A 23,170-nucleotide genomic window follows, 5' to 3' on the forward strand; every position below is an offset into this window, starting at 1 on the left:
CTTTTCAACACCCTGAGGGTTATATCTATGGTGTGGTATGGCATACTTAGGCAGCCCTCTTTGACCTGCTCCAACTCCACTTGATTTTGGGTCTTCTACCGCTTCTTTACCCACTAGGTTGTAGTCTGTACCAATGGACAATCTCCCTAGATTGGGGTCTTTTTCTACCTTTTTAATGTTCAGGCTATCTGAAAGCTCATCTATCTTAAAGTATTGTTTAGGAGAAGAATCCTCAGATGTGGAGCATGGCAGCACAGTTGCGATATGCCACTTCAGTGGCGGATCTCTGTGCACCACAAGCTTGTCGGCTTCAGGTAGAGACCACTGTGTCACACAGTTAAAATTGATGGTCTTGAGACTTGCATACTTTTCTTTGGTAGACATCTTTTCAACAACTGGGGTCTGTATTTTATCTGAACTCCGATACTGTGCATTATCTTTAATATTAGGTAATGCGTTCTTGTCATGCAAATGTGTCTGCATTTGGCCTACTTTCACATTGAGGTCTATCATCTCCTCTTTTACTGCTTGCCCTGCATCTGTTGTCTTATTCCATGTCAACCACTGGCTTGCACCTTTAGATCTAACCATCTTACAGTGTTTGTGAGCCAAAACATCTACTTTCTGTTTTTGTCGTATTTCAGAGCAAGCTATCCTCTGTTTTACACTGATTGTCCCAGTCGGCCTCTTATTTGAACCAATTGAGTTGATTCCCTTGTGTACAATGGCAATGTTCTCAAACCTTTCCATCAAGGAGGACAGCACAGTCCCTTTTCCAATTAGCCTTGATTTGGTTGCCTGCTGCTTCTGTGTCTTCATTCCTATTTCATTTTGCCCAGTCATGGCAAACTTGGCCACAATATCCGTCACAGTGTTGCCTCTCTTCAGTTTTTCTGTTTTTCTTTCTGTGCTTCTCTTGCACATCCCGTGTCCATCATCTTGGTTGTGGTTCTCGACACCTGTTATTCTTCTGCTGAACAACAAAGTTCCTACCTCCCTTCTGTGGGTGATGGCAGGTTTGGGGGTGGATCTTGCGAATTTGGACTGGAGGATCCGGAATGTAGTGAGCCGTGGTATCAGGTCTTGTGCTCTTTCATTACCTGTACACTTAGTTTGATGTAGCTCTTCTTTTTTTTCAGACCAAGTCTTAGAAAACAATTTTGCATTCTCTCTTTTAGTCATTTCATCAGGGAGCTGAACCACTGGTACGTGACTTGTTTTGAGTCTGGTCTGCTCAGAAAATGTCTGGATCGTCCGAACAGTACAGTCCCTCGTTCTATTGGAGAAAGTTGGAAAAACATTATTCTCCGCATCTTTGCTTCTGGTAGCCCTGTTGGGTAGTTCCTGTGTCAGGTAATGCAGGAGGCTCTCCAGGATCCCTCGGAGTGCTGGCCGACAGTCACGGTCCCTTAGCAACTTCCTCAATATTCTCGCTTCAGGGCCGATACAGGCTTTCTGAGAATCTGGTCTACAGAGAATAGAGGATATGCAAAACTTAATCCACATGACTATGTACATATTAGCAGACATTAATAGCTTTCAAGTCAGGATGGAACGGTTAATAGAATCCAGGGTTTGTAATTTGTCATGGTTCTGTGGTGACGCCAAAACACCATGTATCCCAATAATCAGTTTGTGTACTTCCAAAAATAACTTAGGAAATTAAACTTAAAATGGCTCCTAAAGCTCTGACCCTTATTGCGTAAACAACGTAAACATGGGCATATTTTATGGTGGATCAAGTGAAGTGAAGTGAATTATATTTATATAGCGCTTTTCTCAAGTGACTCAAAGCGCTTTACATAGTGACACCCAATATCTAAGTTACATTTAAAGCAGTGTGGGTGGCACTGGGAGCAGGTGGGTAAAGTGTCTTGCCCAAGGATACAACGGCAGTGGCCAGGATGGCACAAGCAGGAATCGAACCTGCAACCCTCAAGTTGCTGGCACGGCCACTCTACCAACCGAGCTATGGCGCCCCAAGTGCTTTTGCAATGTGCTGGAATCCCACTCTCTCCATCACAGCAAAAGGCGGCCAAGTAGGAGAACTTTCGTGTCTTTAGGAGTTTCGATAACAGTATTCACCCTGTCACTAAGAGACTGCCTAAAGGCTGCGGGCAGTGAATGTTTTTTCCGAGCTTCCCTACTCGACTCATTCCTTCCTGCACTGTCTTATTGGGGCGATGTCTCCGCAGATGACCTGATATGTTGGATGTGTTACAGACAGCTGTGTCAAACCGAGGGACCCTATCCCTGGACTACAGGAAGACACAAAGATGGCAAGGTCTGGGCACGGGTCTGGATCTGGGATCCCAACCACGCACCACCTTTGTCCAAAGTCTGGCCACTGATCAGAACAGGACGTTTACTCTCCAAACTGATTAGTAACACAAGGACAAAAGAACAAACCAATAATCTGAACTACACACGTGCTCTAATCAACCGAACAATTCGGATTTTTTTCACAAACCGTTCCATCCCCACTGTAAAGTAAAGGTAGACAGATCGTAGTCCTATGAGCTGTGTGTTTTATTTGAGTGTGGTAGTAACAGAGTGACTCAGCTGCCAGAACCATGACAAGGAGATAAGTAACAGAGTACTGAGTATATCCTGGAGTTTAATTATTTCCGTGTCTGTCTTGCATTACACAGAAGAATCAGAATCCATACGGAGTTATCTGTGTCAAATCTGGACTGGGGTGACAAAAAGTTTCTAGAACCTTTTCAGCTATGCCTCTACAATTGTAGAAAAAATGCATAACCACCAATGAAACATTAGAGTGTGACTGGTTGCTTCAGTCGCGGTATACAAAAACTCGCCATGACAAAGAGTGAATTAGTGTATGGTGAACAAATTAAAGGCCATATATGGTCACGGTATATCCCACAAATAATATATTCCAGTAAATTCATGTTTTTATTCTAAATGAATGCACTTTCACGTTTACACATGACATGTTCTAGCAGTTTAGTCTCGTTGAAGCGGCATTGATTAGTTCATTGATCATCCGGGTTAAAGGCGATGAAAGTATCCAGCAACGTGATTATTAAAAAGCGTCAAGAAGAGAAAGCAAGACAGACTTCAAATACAATATTTAAGTAGATTTTAATCATCACGATGTCAGGGTTATTTCACACGCTGTAACTAATCGGTCTGGTTAGTTGGAATTAAGATCACCAAGCACACTTCCTGGGAACATAACTGCTTATATACGTAACACTCAACGATTATGCACACATTACGGAATTGGCAGTTTGCTAGATTGCTCTCAAACCTAGTCATGTCATTAGTTGCTTTTAGATTAATATTCATTAGGCAATATCTTCCAATTAAGAGTAGGATTACTGTGTATTATGTTTTTCCTAGTGAAGAATCTAGAGCAGGGGTGTCCAAATTTTTTGAGCTTAGGGCTAAATTGAGCTAAAACATTTTGGTCGAGGGCCGAAAGTTGACTATGTGTAAATTAACTATATGTACATGGCCAATACATATATATGTGTACATATTATATTATTATAATTAATATGAAATGAATATAATTGGGTATTGTGAAAGTTTGACTCCTACTTTGTTTACTTCCGTGGCGACCTCCTTAATGTTTTGTAATCAGAAATATCAAGCCGCTAAAAGGCGCCGAACATGGATAAGTGTGGAGACTGTTTTGCATTTTTCCCATTATGATTTGGAATGGATTTAGATCGGTGTGATTTAGAATTTTTTATGTTTTGTTTTTTTTGTACTATGACTAGGGATGGTTGTTTGCATTGGGTCACATAAAAAAATTATTCGCAAACTTCCATTCAGTGCATAATAAATGTTCATTGACCTGGATTATACACATATATATATATATATATATATATATATATATATATATATATATATATATATAATTATATATATATCCTATATGTAGCCTATACATATATGTTTCAATATTATATTAATATAATGGATATTTAATTACTATTTGATATAATTGGACATTAAGAGAATGTGAAAGTTCGACTCCTACCTTGTTAACTTTTTTGAAGACCTCCTTAAAGTTTTGTAATCAACCAAGAAACATCAAGCACAAAAAATGCACCAAACATGGATAAGTGTGGAGACTGTTTTGCATTGTTCCCATGAGGCTTTTTAATGGGATTTAAATGGGTGTAATTTAAAAAAAAATGTTATGATGCATGGACGTTTCTTAAAATATCCACAATATCAGTGGGCAGGTTGTTTGTTATGTGTGACCATGTCTGTTGACATTTTGTGTAGGTTGGATTTTTTTTCTATACATATATTTTTGTTTTGTTGCGCCATGACTAGAGAAGGTTGTTTGCATTGGGTCACATAGTGATTGCTGTGCAAACTTGCATTCAGAGCACAATTAAAGGTCATTGACCTGGATTATAGATATATATAAAGTAACTATATACACGCATATATAGCCTATACATATCCATCCATCCATCCATCCATTTCCCACCGCTTATTCCCTTTGGGGTTGTGGGGCCTATACATATATATGTGTTGATATTATATTAATATGATATATATATAATTAGTAATATATATAATTGGATATTAAGAGTATGTAAAAGTTTGACTCCTACCTTGTATACTTCCTTGGCCACCTCCTTAGAGTTTTGTAATCAATCAGAAATATCAAGTCGTTAAAATGTAGCAAACATGGTTTAGTATTAAGTGTTTTGCATTTTTCCCATTATGCTTTGTAATGGATTTAAATTGGTGTAATTTACAAATGTTTATGGTGCATGGACGTTCTTTATAATATCCACAATATCTTCGGGTAGGTTGTGTTATGTGTGACCATATCTGTTGACATTTGGAGTTGGTTGGATTTATTTATTTATTTATTTTTGCACCATGACTAGGGAAGGTAGTTTGCATTGGGTCAAGTAAGGACATGTTGCCAATTCAGAGCATAATTAAAGGTCATTGACTTGGATTGGTGACAATGTCCACTGGATGGTGACGTAATAACAGTATCAATACTGTCAGACTATTAAAATGACTACAATCTCCAGGTAAGTCGGATATTTTATTAAGCCTCATGGCCTTTCGCTGGTCAAATTGAAGACATATATGCTTTGGACACCTCTGATCCAGAGAAAATGATGCAGTTCAAATGTTAGAAGTTAACACTATGCAATAAGGAATTAGAGTTAGTGTTGTCCCCGGTTGCTATAATTTATTTCTCCCCACAGCAATCTGATATAAAAGCTTTGATTCATCTTAAAACTCATGCTATATGCTACGAGATACACTTTATGTGGACTAGATGCTGGTTAGATACATAAAGACAAATGTTGACGTAACCTTTTACACTTGCGTGATTAATTCAAGTCGGTGGTTTATAGATGGCAAGATCAAGGGTAGAAGAGTGAAGAAAGGACATGTTACTTTGGAAAGAGGATCTACCAACAAGGTCTAAAAGACGAGGGGTCTTTGGGCCGTGCAGTTCCTCTGATAGCCAGTAGGCAGCAGTTTTTACTTGTCTATGCTCTTCTCTGCAGATGCTGCTTTGTAAAGCGCCTCTCCAAGCTGCTCCAAGCGTTCCCTTTTGTCTAAATCCTGGTAGAGGCTGGAAGGAACTTGGTTGAGACCATACAGGAGGCCAAAGAGGCAGCCAGCGATGAGGCCTGTGGCTTCACCTGCCCCTAAAGTGAGAGACAAGACTCAATAAGCTGCTTCATTGATTGAAGCTTGTATTAGTAGATTGCACAGTACAGTACATATTATTAGTAGATTGCACAGTACAGTACATATTATTAGTAGATTGCACAGTACAGTACATATTATTAGTAGATTGCACAGTACAGTACATATTATTAGTAGATGGCACAGTACAGTACATATTATTAGTAGATTGCACAGTACAGTACATATTATTAGTAGATTGCACAGTACAGTACATATTATTAGTAGATGTCACAGTACAGTACATATTATTAGTAGATTGCACAGTACAGTACATATTATTAGTAGATTGCACAGTACAGTACATATTAGTAGATTGCACAGTGCAGTACATATTATTAGTAGATTGTACAGTACAGTACATATTATTAGTAGATTGCACAGTACAGTACATATTATTAGTAGATTGCACAGTACAGTACATATTATTAGTAGATTGCACAGTACAGTACATATTATTAGTAGATTGCACAGTACAGTACATATTATTAGTAGATTGCACAGTACAGTACATATTCCCTACAATTGACCACTAAATGCTAACACCCCAATAAGTTTATCAACTTGTTTAAGTCGGGGTCCACGTTCGTCAATTCATGGTAAAGGTTGAGGATCTTGGTGACATGTGTGAGCAACTCACCTCCATGGAACATGGCTCTTCTGCAAAGTTGCGCCCAGTCGCTTCCTGCGATCAGGAGGGCATCGTAGGCTATCATCGGGGCATCATGTCCCCTCCGGCCAGCACGTCCCTCTGAACTCCATCGCTTGTACGTCTGCCCCCGCAGGAAGGCCAAGGTAAAGATGCTTCAATAAAAACAATGAAGGCTTTCAACAAAGACACTTACCTTATCTGTCTCGTCAGCGTCGTAGCGATTGTCAACCAAAGGTTTGTTCTGACCTTCTTTTTCCAGTCCCCTTTCTTCCAAGTAAAACTGCCACTTGGCCTCAAAGTAGAACCAGTTTTCCTGATATTCTTTACAGAAACATACACAGAAAATCAACCACCGTGTGTACTCAACTCTTAAACACTTTTGAGTCACTGATATGCAGCATAAGAATAACAACACCATGTTTCAACTACTTCCTTATTGTCTTTAAGACAAACAAACGTTTGATCAAAACAATGTCAATAAGTTAAAAAGTTAAAGTACCAATTTGTGGTGAAATTATTCTCTGCATTTGACCCATCCCCTTGTTCACCCCCTGGGAGGTGAGGGGAGCAGTGAGCAGCAGCGGTGCCACGCCCGGAACCATTTTTGGTGATTTAACCCCCAATTCCAACCATTGATGCTGAGTGCCAAGCAGGAAGGTAATGGCTCCCATTTTTATAGTCTTTGGTATGACTTGACTGGGGTTTGAACTCACAACCTACCCATCTCAAGGTGGACACTCTAACCACTAGTAGTACACAATAACTAAACAAAAGCAAAAACTTCTAACTAGTACACCGTCAGAACCTTTGGGTTTTACCCTCAAAGTGCCGCTGTGTCTAGTCAATTATTCCCAAGGTTTTAAACTAGGGGTGTCCAAACTAAGGCCCGCCAACATCTTCAAGGTGGCCTGTGAAATCCTCCTAAAAAACTGAATCTAATGCCAGCATAATGTTGCCAGCAAGTGGTCATTACGCCGAATTCAGGTCTATGACCTTTAACAACTTTGATCACACTTTAAAGTGCAGCATTCATTTATATGCCCCAATGCAGACAACTTTCCCTAGTCATGGTGCAAAAAATAAAAATCCAACGAACACACAAGGTGGACACACATGGTCACAAATAACAGCCTGCTCACTGAACTTGGTGGATACGATTAAAAAAAAGTCCATTCACTGTAGAAATTCAAAATTACACCCATTTAAATCCATTACAAAGCATGATGGGAAAACCGCAAACCACTTTCCACACTTATCCAAGTTTCAGTTGACTTCTTCCGTGCATTGATTTCTGTTTCCATAGCAGCCCACGTCTGACTTCTGCCAACAAAAGTGTGTTCCTACTTCCGGAAAGTGTTTTTCTAACCGTAGCAGTCTTGGTAAAAGACAACAAAGACGACTATTTCCGGACAAATGAGGGTTTGCAACCCTGTCTTTTTGAAGCTGAATATACGGAGGGTGAACTGCTGCTTCGAGAAGTGTGCAAGAGGAAGGGTGGGATGTTGGAGCAGACGGAAGCCGAGAGAGTGAGATGAGAGTGAGATGAAACTGACTTTGGCGCTGTAAATGTGGAATTTGAAGCCAAGATGTTTCGACATCAATTGAGTGCTTACCCAAATAAACCGGAAAACATGGACCAAACGCACAACTGTCCATCGAGTGAGTCAGACTTTATATTGATCATGATACACGCAGTACGTCATGTGTGTTATCACAACTGCTGTACATACGTTGTATTTGCTAGTTGTGTACAAAGAAAACATGAGATAGTACTTTACACATTCTGTAAAATGATTGTTCATGTTTTTCACTTAGTACAGATTGGTGTTCTATCACAGTGTTGTGCATTACCAACTCAAACGCCTTTCGTGTTGTTGTAGAAGCTGGCTTATCTCTTGCCGTAGTTAGCTCTTACAGCTTCTACCAAACATGCCTGAAGTGTTACTACGCTAGAAAAAGAGTTCCTCAGTGTTCACTCTTACAAAAACACTGTTGCTCCAGCTTGGTTTTCATTCAGGTTACAGCACTGTTGCTGACAACTTTTCATGCATTTCTAAAGCCATTAAGAGGCAGAGTTGATTGACAGCATTAGCTGCATTGTTAGCCACCCAGGACAAGCCCACTTTTACATCTTCAAATGCAGAAATTACAAAAAGCTCATGATTGTGAAGGATAGTATCTTAAAGGAGGGAAGACCTGATTCCAGCAACACGTGCGCTTCAAACCGTGTCAAGTCAACCTTTCTTCACGTCACGGATGTCAAACTCCAGGCCCGGGGGTCAGTTCTAGTGGCCTGCCACATCATTCTAGTGGCCTGCCACATCATTCTAGTGGCCTGCCACATCATTCTAGTGGCCTGCCACTTCATTCTAGTGGCCTGCCACTTCATTCTATGCAGCCTGCCACATCATTCTATGCAGCCTGCCACATCATTCTAGTGGCCTGCCACATCATTCTAGTGGCCTGCCACATCATTCTATGCAGCCTGCCACATCATTCTAGTGGCCTGCCACATCATTCTAGTGGCCTGCCACATCATTCTAGTGGCCTGCCACATCATTCTATGCAGCCTGCCACATCATTCTAGTGGCCTGCCACATCATTCTAGTGGCCTGCCACATCATTCTAGTGGCCTGCCACATCATTCTAGTGGCCTGCCACGTCATTCTAGTGGCCTGCCACGTCATTCTAGTGGCCTGCCACATCATTCTAGTGACCTGCCACATCATTCTATGCAGCCTGCCACATCATTCTAGTGGCCTGCCACATCATTCTAGTGGCCTGCCACATCATTCTAGTGGCCTGCCACATCATTCTAGTGGCCTGCCACATCATTCTAGTGGCCTGCCACATCATTCTATGCAGCCTGCCACATCATTCTAGTGGCCTGCCACATCATTCTATGCAGCCTGCCACGTCATTCTAGTGGCCTGCCACATCATTCTAGTGGCCTGCCACATAATTCTAGTGGCCTGCCACATCATTCTAGTGGCCTGCCACATCATTCTATGCAGCCTGCCACATCATTCTAGTGGCCTGCCACATCATTCTATGCAGCCTGCCACATCATTCTAGTGGCCTGCCACATCATTCTAGTGGCCTGCCACATCATTGTAGTGACCTGCCACATCATTCTAGTGGCCTGCCACATCATTCTAGTGGCCTGCCACATCATTGTAGTGGCCTGCCACGTCATTCTAGTGGCCTGCCACATCATTCTATGCAGCCTGCCACATCATTCTAGTGGCCTGCCACATCATTCTAGTGGCCTGCCACATCATTCTAGTGGCCTGCCACATCATTCTAGTGGCCTGCCACATCATTCTAGTGGCCTGCCACGTCATTCTAGTGGCCTGCCACATCATTCTAGTGGCCTGCCACATCATTCTAGTGGCCTGCCACGTCATTCTAGTGGCCTGCCACGTCATTCTAGTGGCCTGCCACATCATTCTAGTGGCCTGCCACATCATTCTAGTGGCCTGCCACATCATTCTAGTGGCCTGCCACATCATTCTAGTGGCCTGCCACATCATTCTAGTGGCCTGCCACATCATTCTAGTGGCCTGCCACATCATTCTAGTGGCCTGCCACATCATTCTAGTGGCCTGCCACGTCATTCTAGTGGCCTGCCACGTCATTCTAGTGGCCTGCCACATCATTCTAGTGGCCTGCCACATCATTCTAGTGGCCTGCCACATCATTCTATGCAGCCTGCCACGTCATTCTAGTGGCCTGCCACATCATTCTAGTGGCCTGCCACTTCATTCTATGCAGCCTGCCACGTCATTCTAGTGGCCTGCCACATCATTCTAGTGGCCTGCCACATCATTCTAGTGGCCTGCCACATCATTCTAGTGGCCTGCCACATCATTCTAGTGGCCTGCCACATCATTCTAGTGGCCTGCCACATCATTCTAGTGGCCTGCCACATCATTCTAGTGGCCTGCCACATCATTCTATGCAGCCTGCCACGTCATTCTAGTGGCCTGCCACATCATTCTAGTGGCCTGCCACATCATTCTAGTGGCCTGCCACATCATTCTAGTGGCCTGCCACATCATTCTAGTGGCCTGCCACATCATTCTAGTGGCCTGCCACATCATTCTAGTGGCCTGCCACATCATTCTAGTGGCCTGCCACATCATTCTAGTGGCCTGCCACATCATTCTAGTGGCCTGCCACATCATTCTTGTGGCCTGCCACATCATTCTAGTGGCCTGCCACGTCATTCTAGTGGCCTGCCACATCATTCTAGCCTGCCTGCCACATCATTCTATGCTCCCCGCCAATTTATTCTATGCGGCCCGCCACATCATTCTAGCCTGCCTGCCACATCATTCTAGTGGCCTGCCACGTCATTCTAGTGGCCTGCCACATCATTCTAGTGGCCTGCCACATCATTCTAGTGGCCTGCCACATCATTCTATGCAGCCTGCCACATCATTCTAGTGGCCTGCCACTTCATTCTATGCAGCCTGCCACATCATTCTAGTGGCCTGCCACATCATTCTAGTGGCCTGCCACATCATTCTAGTGGCCTGCCACATCATTCTAGTGGCCTGCCACATCATTCTAGTGGCCTGCCACATCATTCTAGTGGCCTGCCACATCATTCTAGTGGCCTGCCACATCATTCTAGTGGCCTGCCACATCATTCTATGCAGCCTGCCACATCATTCTAGTGGCCTGCCACATCATTCTAGTGGCCTGCCACATCATTCTAGTGGCCTGCCACATCATTCTAGTGGCCTGCCACATCATTCTAGTGGCCTGCCACATCATTCTAGTGGCCTGCCACATCATTCTAGTGGCCTGCCACATCATTCTAGTGGCCTGCCACATCATTCTTGTGGCCTGCCACATCATTCTAGTGGCCTGCCACATCATTCTAGTGGCCTGCCACGTCATTCTAGTGGCCTGCCACGTCATTCTTGTGGCCTGCCACATCATTCTAGTGGCCTGCCACATCATTCTAGTGGCCTGCCACATCATTCTAGTGGCCTGCCACATCATTCTAGTGGCCTGCCACATCATTCTAGTGGCCTGCCACATCATTCTTGTGGCCTGCCACATCATTCTAGTGGCCTGCCACATCATTCTAGTGGCCTGCCACGTCATTCTAGTGGCCTGCCACATCATTCTAGCCTGCCTGCCACATCATTCTATGCTCCCCGCCAATTTATTCTATGCGGCCCGCCACATCATTCTAGCCTGCCTGCCACATCATTCTATGCTCCTTGACAATTCATTCCAAGCGGCCCGCCACATCATTCTTGAGGCTTGCCACATCATTCTATGTGGCCCGCAAAAGCCTGGAAAAAATGTGTTTCAATAAAATATATATGAGGTTGTTTTTTTTTAATAGTTTTTTTAATAAATGCATTAAGAAAAAAAAATGTATATTTTAAACTTCAATATTATCTGATCATGCTAATTAAATGTTAAACTATATTGCTAAACTACTTTTGTGAGATAAAAACAAATATCTGCTGGCCACATTTATTTATGATTTCAAAGCAAGTTATGCATAAATGTAATATTTAAATGCATATGTGTTTATATGAATCATGATTAATCACAGGTTTTTGCCCGCCTGCATAATGTGAATACATTATTTTCAAAGCGGCCCTCTAAAAGCAGCCATCACTAGGAAGTGGCCCTCCATGAAAATGAGTGTGACAGCCCTGCTTTACGTCTTAAAATGCTGTCTTCCATCGGACTCAAAAGGGGCAGACAAACCTGTGCTTACCTGCCATATGTCTTATGGTCTTCCTGCAGTACTCCTCAGCCCGAGGGATGACCTTCAGGAGCTCACGGCCCCAAGTTCCAAGAGGTTTTCCCTGGATTGCGAAGGACGCAAAGAGTGCTGTTGCCAGGGAGCCCAGGAAGCCTGAAGGGAAGTAACACATTGTCTGTCATCTCCAACTCCATATTTGTCTAAAAATGTCCTGACTGTGGTAGAACTGGGCCTTATACCGGGACTACAGTTCATTAGAAAGCGGTATGTATTAAACACAATACCGCCATACCGGTTTCTTTTGCTGTGCCTTTAGTTTGAGCTTCTCTGCGCCTGGCGGGCGAAGCACAGGGCGTCTTCTCTGCGTGTTGACGGAGGCTTGTCTGATGACGCGCATCAAAGTTAGGAATTAAACGAGGGCACGGTGCCGACTTCTCGACTCCTGAGTGATGCAAGACTTTGGTGAGTGACTACAGCTTTATTTACACAACCTCTATTTCTTCTTGTTGCGACTCTATCACTAATCTCATCCGTTCATGTAGCTCACTTCTGTTAGTCACTTAACGCAGGAGCTAACCATAGCTCCTCTCTGCAAATATTCAACTACAACTGGGTTTAAAAGTGTCTCAACCCTTAGCCTCTGCGGACTAAGATATTGAACTACAACTGGGTTTAAAAGTGTCTCAAGCCTTAGCCTCTGCGGACTAAGATATTGAACTACAACTGGGTTTAAAAGTGTCTCAACCCTTAGCCTCACCGGACTAAGATATTGAACTACAACTGGGTTTAAAATTGTCTCAACCCTTAGCCTCACCGGACTAAGATATTGAACTACAACTGGGTTTAAAATTGTCTCAACCCTTAGCCTCACCGGACTAAGATATTGAACTACAACTGGGTTTAAAAGTGTCTCAACCCCTAGCCTCTGCGGACTAAGATATTGAACTACAACTGGGTTTAAAAGTGCCTCAACCCTTAGCCTCTGCGGACTAAGATATTGAACTACAACTGGGTTTAAAAGTGTCTCAACCCTTAGCCTCACCGGACTAAGATATTGAACTACAACTGGGTTTAAAAGTGTCTCAACCCTTAGCCTCTGCGGACTAAGATATTGGACTACAACTGGGTTTAAAAGTGTCTCAACCCTTAGTCTCTGCGGACTAAGATATTGAACTACAACTGGGTTTAAAAGTGCCTCAACCCATAGCCTCTGCGGACTAAAATATTGAACTACAACTGGGTTTAAAAATGTCTCAACCCTTAGCCTCACCGGACTAAGATATTGAACTACAACTGGGTTTAAAAGTGTCTCAACCCTTAGCCTCTGCGGACTAAGATATTGGACTACAACTGGGTTTAAAAGTGTCTCAACCCTTAGTCTCTGCGGACTAAGATATTGAACTACAACTGGGTTTAAAAGTGCCTCAACCCATAGCCTCTGCGGACTAAAATATTGAACTACAACTGGGTTTAAAAGTGTCTCAACCCTTAGTCTCTGCGGACTAAGATATTGAACTACAACTGGGTTTAAAAGTGCCTCAACCCTTAGCCTCTGCGGACTAAGATATTGAACTACAACTGGGTTTAAAAGTGTCTCAACCCTTAGTCTCTGCGGACTAAGATATTGAACTACAACTGGGTTTAAAAGTGTCTCAACCCATAGCCTCTGCGGACTAAGATATTGAACTACAACTGGGTTTAAAAGTGCCTCAAGCCTTAGCCTCTGCGGACTAAGCGGCTAGGTGGCTGATGGGTAGTTTTTAAGCCGTACGTAATCATTTCATGTCAGCTCATCAATAAATGGCCCTGATATGTCAAAAGACATTAATTAATCTTGTTCTTTTCGACTACCTCTATAACTGATAACAGTAGTTCAGACGGGATTTGCTCATTTCAAAATTACGTTTACAGCCCCGGAATCTTGTTATTGTTTTAATTTCGATGCCCCGCCATCTACCGTTAAACCAATTAGAAAGTTGCTGAGTGTGTCACATCCAGACTGCCAGTTACACACCGCCATCTTCGCTGGTTGCTGCCACTGATAAAGTCACTAAACATGTCTAGCGGGGGGTTTATATTGTAGCGTCCCGGAAGAGTTAGTGCTGCAAGGGGTTCTGGGTATTTGTTCTGTTGTGTTTATGTTGTGTTACGGTGCGGATGTTCTCCCGAAATGTGTTTGTCATTCTTGTTTGGTGTGGGTTGACAGTATTGCGCATATTTGTAACAGTGTTCAAGTTGTTTATACGGCCACCCTGAGTGTGACCTGTATGTCTGTTGACCAAGTATGCCTTGCATTCACGTGTGTGTGTGAAAAGCCATAGATATTATGTGATTGGGCCGGCATGCAGAGGAAGTGCCTTCAAGATTTATTGGCGCTCTGTACTTCTCCCTACGTCCGTGTACACAGCGGCGTTTTGAAAAGAAATACATTTTACTTTTTCAAACTGATACTGATAGTTACCGATATTACATTTTAAAGCATTAATCAGTTGATAACATCGGCAGACATCTCTCATGGAGACGATTGAAGGCGGAGAAGATTTTTTTAATCTGACGCCAAACTTGCTAGTTTCTCCTCGATAGCAAAATCAGGCATTCACATTTTCTTATGAAGCATGCTAGCCCGGCCAAGGCTAGCAGGCTAACGGGGAATGTGTGCCCATTAGCCAGCATGTCCACGTGTCTTCCAACTGACACGGCAAAATATATTTTGGAGGAATAAAACCAATGTGGATATGAGTAGTGTCAGTGCCTACTTCCTTCTCAACATGCTGATACGCTGTGGAAAGGCTTCCAACTACAGCTGATATGGTCTTTTATTAATATTTCCATATTTTTAGGCCATTTCACGATAAACGATATACATCTCCATATTTTCATGTCACTAAGATGACATATCAAAACAACACTCAATTCAAGTGCACTTTTTGTACAGAACACCACCACAATAGTTTAAAACAAATAAAGTGCACTTTTGTGCATGATGTCACACAAAATATTTCAATAAGTGTCAAATAAAAATGAGCTGCATAAAAGTAAATCACATGACTAGGTGGTAAGTTACTGCAGATGTTATCTCCTTCTGTTTTAGACGATTTTTTCATACAGTGTTAATGTGGAAATGGTTGCTTTGGTATTTTGGTGGTGTGGCACCCAACGGAGATGTTGACATGCAGAGTAAGCACTCTTCATTCTCTAGCGGGTGACTTTTCAAATGATGCTACAAATTAGCAGTGCTTCTACTTTTTGTAGCAACACTTTTGCCGCATAATTGTTGACATATTCCTGCACCCCCTGCTGATCTTCTTGGGAATGAATTATTCCTCCATTTGTTACCAGATTTCGCACCGTTCTCTCTCTGGTATTGCCACTCGCAACGCACCGTTAGCATCCCAGCTAATGTTAGCCATGTAGCTACCTGTCTGCTCGGGGAGGGTGTATGACGTTGGAAGAAGGTGCGCTTGTTTTATGTTTCTGTGAGAAGGAGAGACAAGAAGGAGTGGGAAACACATGCAGTGTCATACCCGCAGCTAAAGCAACTGCGTGAGAACATATACTCCAATATCACAATATAGTCATTTTCTGTATCGCACCGAGACAAACCCGGGATATATGGATGTATCGCCCAGCCATAGTTCCAACATGAGCACGGCTGTCATCAGGTGTGGAGACAGCCCATAATTCCTCATTGGTGTTGATATATTGTGGACTACATGTACCAAGTCACCCGGCAATCTGAAAGGTTTGAAACAGCAGGCTGGAGACATACTTGGTAGAATGTCTCCTCTTTAGTTTAAGCACGCTCTACTTATTATCACCATTGCTAGCGTTGGTTGTTGTGTTTTATAGTCTTTGTTTTCTGATAGTACTGACAGTAACCATAGGATTGCCATTACTTGTGATATTCTACACAAACATGACACACTTCTTCCTGAAAACAGCCTCATTCCTGTGCAAACTGTGTTGGTTAGAGATGTGTTATTGACAAAATGTTTGTCTATTCAGCTTTTTTGGTCCCAGCACCTCAACCCGAGTAATAAGAGGCAGTGGAAGTTTGAAGTTGCTTGGCGTAGTCCAGTCCATCCAGTTGGATTGGGCTACGTGTCTGGCAACCTCAGTCAGGGAGAATTTTGATCGTGTTTGCAGTACCGTTTCTGGCCACATTTTTACATATGGCTCCTTTAATAGCCAGGGGCTTTCATGGCCGTGAGCGACTAGAAGCTCCATAAATCCCAACGATATAATCCTTACATTTGTAAACAAAATGAAAGAACAATTGCTTTGACATAATCACCGCTAACTTCCATCCATCCATTTTCTACCGCTTATTCCCTTTCGGGTCGCGGGGGGCGCTGGCGCCTATCTCAGCTACAATCGGGCGGAAGGCAGGGTACACCCTGGACAAGTCGCCACCTCACGGCAGGGCCAACACAGATAGACAGACAAGATTCACACTCACATTCACACGGCTAACTTATTCATTTTTAAAGAATACACAACTCATTAAGTTCCTAATTACAGCGGCATGGCGTAGTGGTAGAGCGGCCGTGCCAGAAACCTGCAGGTTCGCCCCCGCCTCTTGACATCCAAATCACTGCCGTTATGTCCTTGGGCAGGACACTTCACCCTTGCCCCCGCTCACACTGGTGGATTAATGATGGAATAATAGGTGGTGGTCGGAGGGGTCGTAGGCACAAATTGGCAGCGTTGCTTCCGTCAGTCTACCCCAGGGCAGCTGTGGCTACAAATGTAGCTTACCACCACCAGGTGTGAATGAATGATGGGTTTCCACTTCTCTGTGAGCGCTTTGAGTGTCTAACAATAGAAAAACGCTATATCAAATCTAATCCATCCATCCATCTTCTTCCGCTTATCCGAGGTCGGGTCGCGGGGGCAGCAGCCTAAGCAGGGAAGCCCAGACTTCCCTCTCCCCAGCCGCTTTGTCCAGCTCTTCCTGGGGGATCCCAAGGCGTTCCCAGGCCGGTTGGGAGAAATAGTCTTCCCAACGTGTCCTGGGTCTTCCCCGTGGCCTCCTACTGGCGTTCAGGTGGCATCCTGACCAGATACCCGACCCACCTCATCTGGCTCCTCTCGATGTGGAGGAGCAGCGGCTTTACTTTGAGTTCCTCCTGGATGGCAGAGCTTCTCACCCTATCTCTAAGGGAGAGACCCAACACCCGGTGGAAGAACCTCATTTGTGCCGCTTGTACCCGTGATCTTATCCTTTCGGTCATGACCCAAAGCTCATGACCATAGGTGAGGATGGGAACGTAGATCGACTGGTAAATTGAGAGCTCTGCCTTCCGGCTCAGCTCCTTCTTCACCACAACGGATCGATACAACGTCCACATTACTGAAGACGCCGCACCGATCCGCCTGTCGATCTCACCATCCACTCTTCCCTCATTCGTGAACAAGACTCCTAGGTACTTGAACTCCTCCACTTGGGGCAGGGTCTCCTCCCCAACCCGGAGATGGCACTCCACCCTTTTCCGCGTGAGAACCATGGACTCGGACTTGAGGTGCTGATTCTTATCCCAGTCGCTTCACACTCAGCTGCGAACCGATCCAGTGAGAGTTAAAGATCCTGGCCAGATGAAGCCATCAGGACCACATCATCTGCAAAAAGCAGAGACCTAATCCTGCAGCCACCAAACCGGATCCCCTCAACGCCTTGACTGTGCCTAGAAATTCTGTCCATAAAAGTTCTGAACAGAATGGGTGACAAAGGACAGCCTTGGCGGAGTCCAACCCTCACTGGAAATGTAATCCATTATTATTATTATTATTACGAACAAACTAATCTGAGTGCTCTCAATACTGGTTATTTAGCATCTGAGGCAACTTTAAGCTATTTTTTTACAAACAGCAGTATGTTCCATTACCAGTATTCAGACTAAAAATACCACGATATCAGTAACCCTGAGTGTTAGATAGAACATACTCTGCGATCTCTGTTTATGATTACTCACAGACATGAGTTAAGGGTTAAGTAGCCTCACCTGTGGGATGATTGTGTATCATCCTGCCGGTCTCAATGCTGACCTCCACTAGGTTTTCTAGTCTCTCAGGTTGCCAGTACCTCATACCAACACACATTGCCTTCGCAGCTGCCCCGAAACCAGACCCTGGCCACGCACACATTGGTGCATACGTTAATAAGTAAATCATTTCATTTCACCGGGCTACAAATTTCCCAAACAACAGAGAACCTTTTTCATTGAAGGGTGTGTGCCAAGCCAGGAGAACATTATGAGGTTTTAGGTGAACACAGCCTTCCACTGTGGTTGGATCAGGGGTTCTGCCCTGGAGAGAAACCATGGCACCGACGTAGAGACGCACCAGCTCACGGTACAGGTCCTCCAGAGACCAGTAATCTGTGTGCACACAAAAAGATGACAGACTGGGAGTTATTTATGATTGGCATGCAAGAGGGGACGTTAATGTGCTGAGCTAAGTTTAGCCTGCCACACCGCAGATTAGGACCAGCATGCCTCCAGCTAGTGGAAACGCTAACACACACAGCCAGTGAATAGGGATGAACGCTTTGGCTTGTGAACGTGTGTTGTTCAGGTCATGGGTGCCGGGGCCACCTGGGACCGGGGTTCTTAGTGATACCGATTCGTCCTGCCCATGGACCAACTTAAGACGACAAACATCGCTGGTAAAACAGAAGATTAATGTTCCGTTATTTAGACAAATCAACGGTGCGTTCAAGGTGCACTGATGTCAGAATTTTAATAAAGGTACTAAAGTCAGTCCATCCGGGAATTTGCAGCGCCGCGGTCGTGCAAAACCCACATATTGAACAAACCCCTCGCAAAAAATGTGAAGTCTTGCAACCAAAGTTCCCTCTAATTTAACATAAAAGTACCTGTGGGTTCAGTGGAACACACAGAATAATAATAATAATAATAATAATAATACATTTTACTTAGAAGGTGCCTTTCTGGGCACTCAAGGACACCGTACAAAATCAAAACAATAAAATAAACTGGATAAAAACAACAAAGATGGATAAGATTTACAATGAATAAGCAGTCAGGAATAAGTGTGTTACGAGTCTTGATTTGAAGAGGGATATTGAGTCTAAGTTACGAAGGTCTGGTGGTTCCAAAGATGTGGGACAAAGCGGCTGAAAGCTGGGACATCCAAGGTGGACACTTTTAAATGAAGGGACAGTGAGATGGATGAAGAAGATCTTAGGGAACGTGAGGGCGTGGCCACATGCAGCAGGTCAGAGAGCTGGGCCAGAAGGTCTTATCTTGGTCCGTGTGATGTCAATGTGGATGTAAACTTTAGACCAGGAGTGTGTGTGACTGCCATCTGCTGGTCACACTTATCATCACACCTGTCACCAAATGACATTGCTTCCAGCACAAACAGAAGTAATACACACATAAGGCGCAATGTCCATTATTGAGGAGGTGAAAGTGCGTTTGATAGTTGCTAGGCAACACATGTCTCTGTGCTTTATTCCTGGTGAGAAGATGACAAGGGAAAGTCGGCCATTAATAGTCTAATCTGTCAGCCTGCTGGGCATGCCAGGAAGTGTCTAAATGTGGACACCTAATCTCAGAAGATGTCATGGCCGTGTGTCTGCAGCCTTGTCATCGGCGCTAAGTTGCGTCCGCACTCGAGCACGTGGACTATTGTTGAAGGAGAGCCCAGCTTTTGTCGGCTATTTTAAACACTGGTTGACTGCTGTCCTTTGGGGGGCTTAGGAGTGAGGGCGTGTGTGGGATTCTAGGGAGGCTTTCTTCTAAAAGTCCCCCTGGATCCTGGACTCACCTGTGATGAGGGCCTGGGCCGTGGTCATGTGCATCAGCGTGGCGTCTAAAAGTCCCCCTGGATCCTGGACTCACCTGTGATGAGGGCCTGGGCCGTGGTCATGTGCATCAGCGTGGCGTCTAAAAGTCTCCCTGGATCCTGGACTCACCTGTGATGAGGGCCTGGGCCGTGGTCATGTGCATCAGCGTGGCGTCTAAAAGTCTCCCTGGATCCTGGACTCACCTGTGATGAGGGCCTGGGCCGTGGTCATGTGCATCAGCGTGGCGTCTAAAAGTCTCCCTGGATCCTGGACTCACCTGTGATGAGGGCCTGGGCCGTGGTCATGTGCATCAGCGTGGCGTCTAAAAGTCTCCCTGGATCCTGGACTCACCTGTGATGAGGGCCTGGGCCGTGGTCATGTGCATCAGCGTGGCGTCTAAAAGTCTCCCTGGATCCTGGACTCACCTGTGATGAGGGCCTGGCCCGTGGTCATGTGCATCAGCGTGGCATCTAAAAGTCTCCCTGGATCCTGGACTCACCTGTGATGAGGGCCTGGGCCGTGGTCATGTGCATCAGCGTGGCGTCTAAAAGTCTCCCTGGATCCTGGACTCACCTGTGATGAGGGCCTGGGCCGTGGTCATGTGCATCAGCGTGGCGTCTAAAAGTCTCCCTGGATCCTGGACTCACCTGTGATGAGGGCCTGGGCCGTGGTCATGTGCATCAGCGTGGCGTCTAAAAGTCTCCCTGGATCCTGGACTCACCTGTGATGAGGGCCTGGGCCGTGGTCATGTGCATCAGCGTGGCGTCTAAAAGTCTCCCTGGATCCTGGACTCACCTGTGATGAGGGCCTGGGCCGTGGTCATGTGCATCAGCGTGGCGTCTAAAAGTCTCCCTGGATCCTGGACTCACCTGTGATGAGGGCCTGGGCCGTGGTCATGTGCATCAGCGTGGCGTCTAAAAGTCTCCCTGGATCCTGGACTCACCTGTGATGAGGGCCTGGGCCGTGGTCATGTGCATCAGCGTGGCGTCGCTCAGCGGCCACTGGTCAGGGTCCAGTTTCAGCGCCCCCAGGCCGCCCAAGGACTCCAGTTCCTCCTGGATCTTCCTGCCTGATGTGCAGCTTTCCCAGCGGCCCTTTCTGAAGCCCAGGGCGTCGCCCACGCCGCCCAGGACCATGCCGGCCTTGAATTTCTCCATTGCTCCAGGTCCTGCAACACCCTACCCACTAAATGTTGACAAGGTCCAAGTTTAGAGTTGTGGACTCCTCTGCTCAGGGACTATTGCCACGCGATGTCTTCAGAGAGCAGTGTTGACATCACCATGGCTTCTTCCAGTCCTAGCAGCCTGTCGGGCACACGCCTGCTGGTCCACTGGCACCCAAGTGGCAGACTTATCATGCTTTATGCAGCAGCAGAATCAGGTGTCTCCTAAAAAGGCAGCCCCCTAGGCTCCTAGGCTGGGTTTGGGGTGGTGTCGGCCTGTCGGGGGGGCTGGGCGCGCTGGCAAGAATGTGAACGTGGACATTGTTGATATTCCTCCTGGTCCTGGGGGAGGAGGCTAAGAATGAAGCTTCTGCTCCACAGTCCAGCCAACTTTCACAGGAGCTCAACTCTCTCATCCAGGACTGTCCAAACCTCTTCCACCGAGGCCACATACTGAAAAGTCAAAGGATGCAAAGAATCATCCATCCATCCGTCTTCTTCCGCTTATCCCAGGTCGGGTCGCGGGGGCAGCAGCCTAAGCAGAGAAGCCCAGACTTCCCTCTCCCCAGCTACTTCCTCCAGCTCCTCACAGTTGGATGTGTCCTGAGGACTTCCCCAGTGAGGCGTTCAGGGGTTATCCAGGTGCATGAACACCTCATCTGGAGGAATTAATTTATTATTTTCTTGTGTTTTTAGTACATGGGCCAGACGTGGCCATCATAGAGGGGGGGGGGGGGGGGGGGGGGGACTGTGTAGTTCCTCCAGCACCTCCTCTTTTTGCATCCTTCATTCATGCACCTGGGGATAGGCCCCTCCCACCTCCAAAGACATGCACCTGGGGATAGGCCCCTCCCACTTCCAAAGACATGCACCTGGGGATAGGCCCCTCCCACCTCCAAAGACATGCACCTGGGGAGAGGCCCCTCCCACCTCCAAAGACATGCACCTGGGGATAGGCCCCTCCCACCTCCAAAGACATGCACCTGGGGATAGGCCCCTCCCACCTCCAAAGACATGCACCTGGGGAGAGGCCCCTCCCACCTCCAAAGACATGCACCTGGGGATAGGCCCCTCCCACCTCCAAAGACATGCACCTGGGGATAGGCCCCTCCCACCTCCAAAGACATGCACCTGGGGATAGGCCCCTCCCACCTCCAAAGACATGCACCTGGGGATAGGTTGATTGGCAACACTAAATGGTCCCTAGTGTGTGAATGTTGTCTGTCTATCTGTGTTGGCCCTGTGATGAGGTGGCGACTTGTCCAGGGTGTACACCGCCTTCCGCCCAATTGTAGCTGAGATGGGCACCCGCGACCCCAAAGGAGAATAAGCAGTAGAAAATGGATGGATGGATTTTATTTTCTTGGTGTTTTTTTAAGCCAGCAAGTTGCCATTTGAAATGATTCTAGTTTTGTGTCATTTCTATTATCTGCTTCTTTTTCTACAACATGAATTCACCATTTTTCCCGAGATTGTAAAACTCACAGATATAATAATAATACAATAATAATAATATCTGATACAATCAGTCCTGCTTGTGCAAAGCTGGACAGTTAATATCTAAATGTCTTCCAATAAACACACAAATATTTCTATTTGACTAAAGTCATTTACAAGAGGTAAACAAATAGGTCAACTAAGGGCTTCTAGGCGCTCGCAGCCACACAGCAGCTAAGCACACAATAGCACAGCAGCTAGACAGACTACAGGTGATAACTACAGGTGTCATGAAACTAGTTTTCCACCTCTGATATGATAACAATATTGATCTATCAGCGCAAATCATAGTACATACTTTTGTTATTTTGTAGTGTGTAATGTTAGAAAAGGTTGTATCAAGTGAGATTTGCCAGAGAAGAAGTGTCAGTGTGACAAAAACCAAGCTATTGCTAAAAGTGTCTGGACTGGACTACTACGGTCTTTAAAGTTGAAGTCAATTAGTCATTGCTTTTTGGCCCCAATAATTGATGCTTGTGATGCGGACACGTTTGTTACTGGATACTCTTTTGCATGTGCAATTAATATTCAACTTTAATGATTTAATATTTGGCAAGTGTGTTGTTTTAGGTACATTTAGCGAGTGTGCTATTGTGTGCT

The 23,170-nt window shown here is 45.1% G+C and overlaps 2 protein-coding genes across 3 annotated transcripts in view; one reads left to right on the forward strand and one right to left on the reverse strand.

Annotated features, from left to right (window-relative positions):
• tmco3 (transmembrane and coiled-coil domains 3) overlaps nucleotides 1–23,170 on the forward strand; it is a 140,155-nt gene that overhangs the window by 28,649 nt on the left and 88,336 nt on the right. Inside the window, exons 4-5 of the mRNA XM_061887471.1 lie at nucleotides 5,529–5,677; nucleotides 12,143–12,563. The gene's annotated coding sequence lies outside the window, so the exon portion shown is untranslated. The remainder of the gene's footprint in view (nucleotides 1–5,528; nucleotides 5,678–12,142; nucleotides 12,564–23,170) is intronic.
• Nucleotides 3,089–21,652, reverse strand: adprhl1 (ADP-ribosylhydrolase like 1). 2 transcript variants are annotated; one of them, XM_061887472.1, is made up of 7 exons: nucleotides 20,855–21,652; nucleotides 18,314–18,478; nucleotides 18,104–18,229; nucleotides 12,114–12,254; nucleotides 6,558–6,685; nucleotides 6,353–6,485; nucleotides 3,089–5,672 (listed from the first exon to the last, which is right to left on the reverse strand). In XM_061887472.1, exons 1-7 carry the CDS (start codon nucleotides 21,066–21,068, stop codon nucleotides 5,503–5,505), a joined length of 1,077 nt encoding a protein of 358 aa, XP_061743456.1. In that variant the 5' UTR covers nucleotides 21,069–21,652; the 3' UTR covers nucleotides 3,089–5,502. The 2 variants fall into 2 exon arrangements, with proteins under 2 accessions (XP_061743456.1, XP_061743457.1); XM_061887473.1 differs by lacking the exon at nucleotides 20,855–21,652 and adding an exon at nucleotides 19,893–19,963.

The sequence above is a fragment of the Nerophis ophidion genome, linkage group LG25 (genome assembly GCF_033978795.1).
Source record: "Nerophis ophidion isolate RoL-2023_Sa linkage group LG25, RoL_Noph_v1.0, whole genome shotgun sequence".
Lineage (NCBI taxonomy): Eukaryota > Metazoa > Chordata > Actinopteri > Syngnathiformes > Syngnathidae > Nerophis > Nerophis ophidion.

Coding starts and splice junctions, on each gene's coding strand:
- adprhl1 (XM_061887472.1), bottom strand. CDS start 21,068: ATGGAGAAATTCAAGGCCGGCATGGTCCTGGGCGGCGTGGGCGACGCC. Junction 18,230..18,313: donor CACACCCTTCAATGAAAAAG/GTTCTCTGTTGT, acceptor GTGCGTGGCCAG/GGTCTGGTTTCGGGGCAGCT. Junction 12,255..18,103: donor GATACACAATCATCCCACAG/GTGAGGCTACTT, acceptor ACTTCCCTTCAG/GCTTCCTGGGCTCCCTGGCA.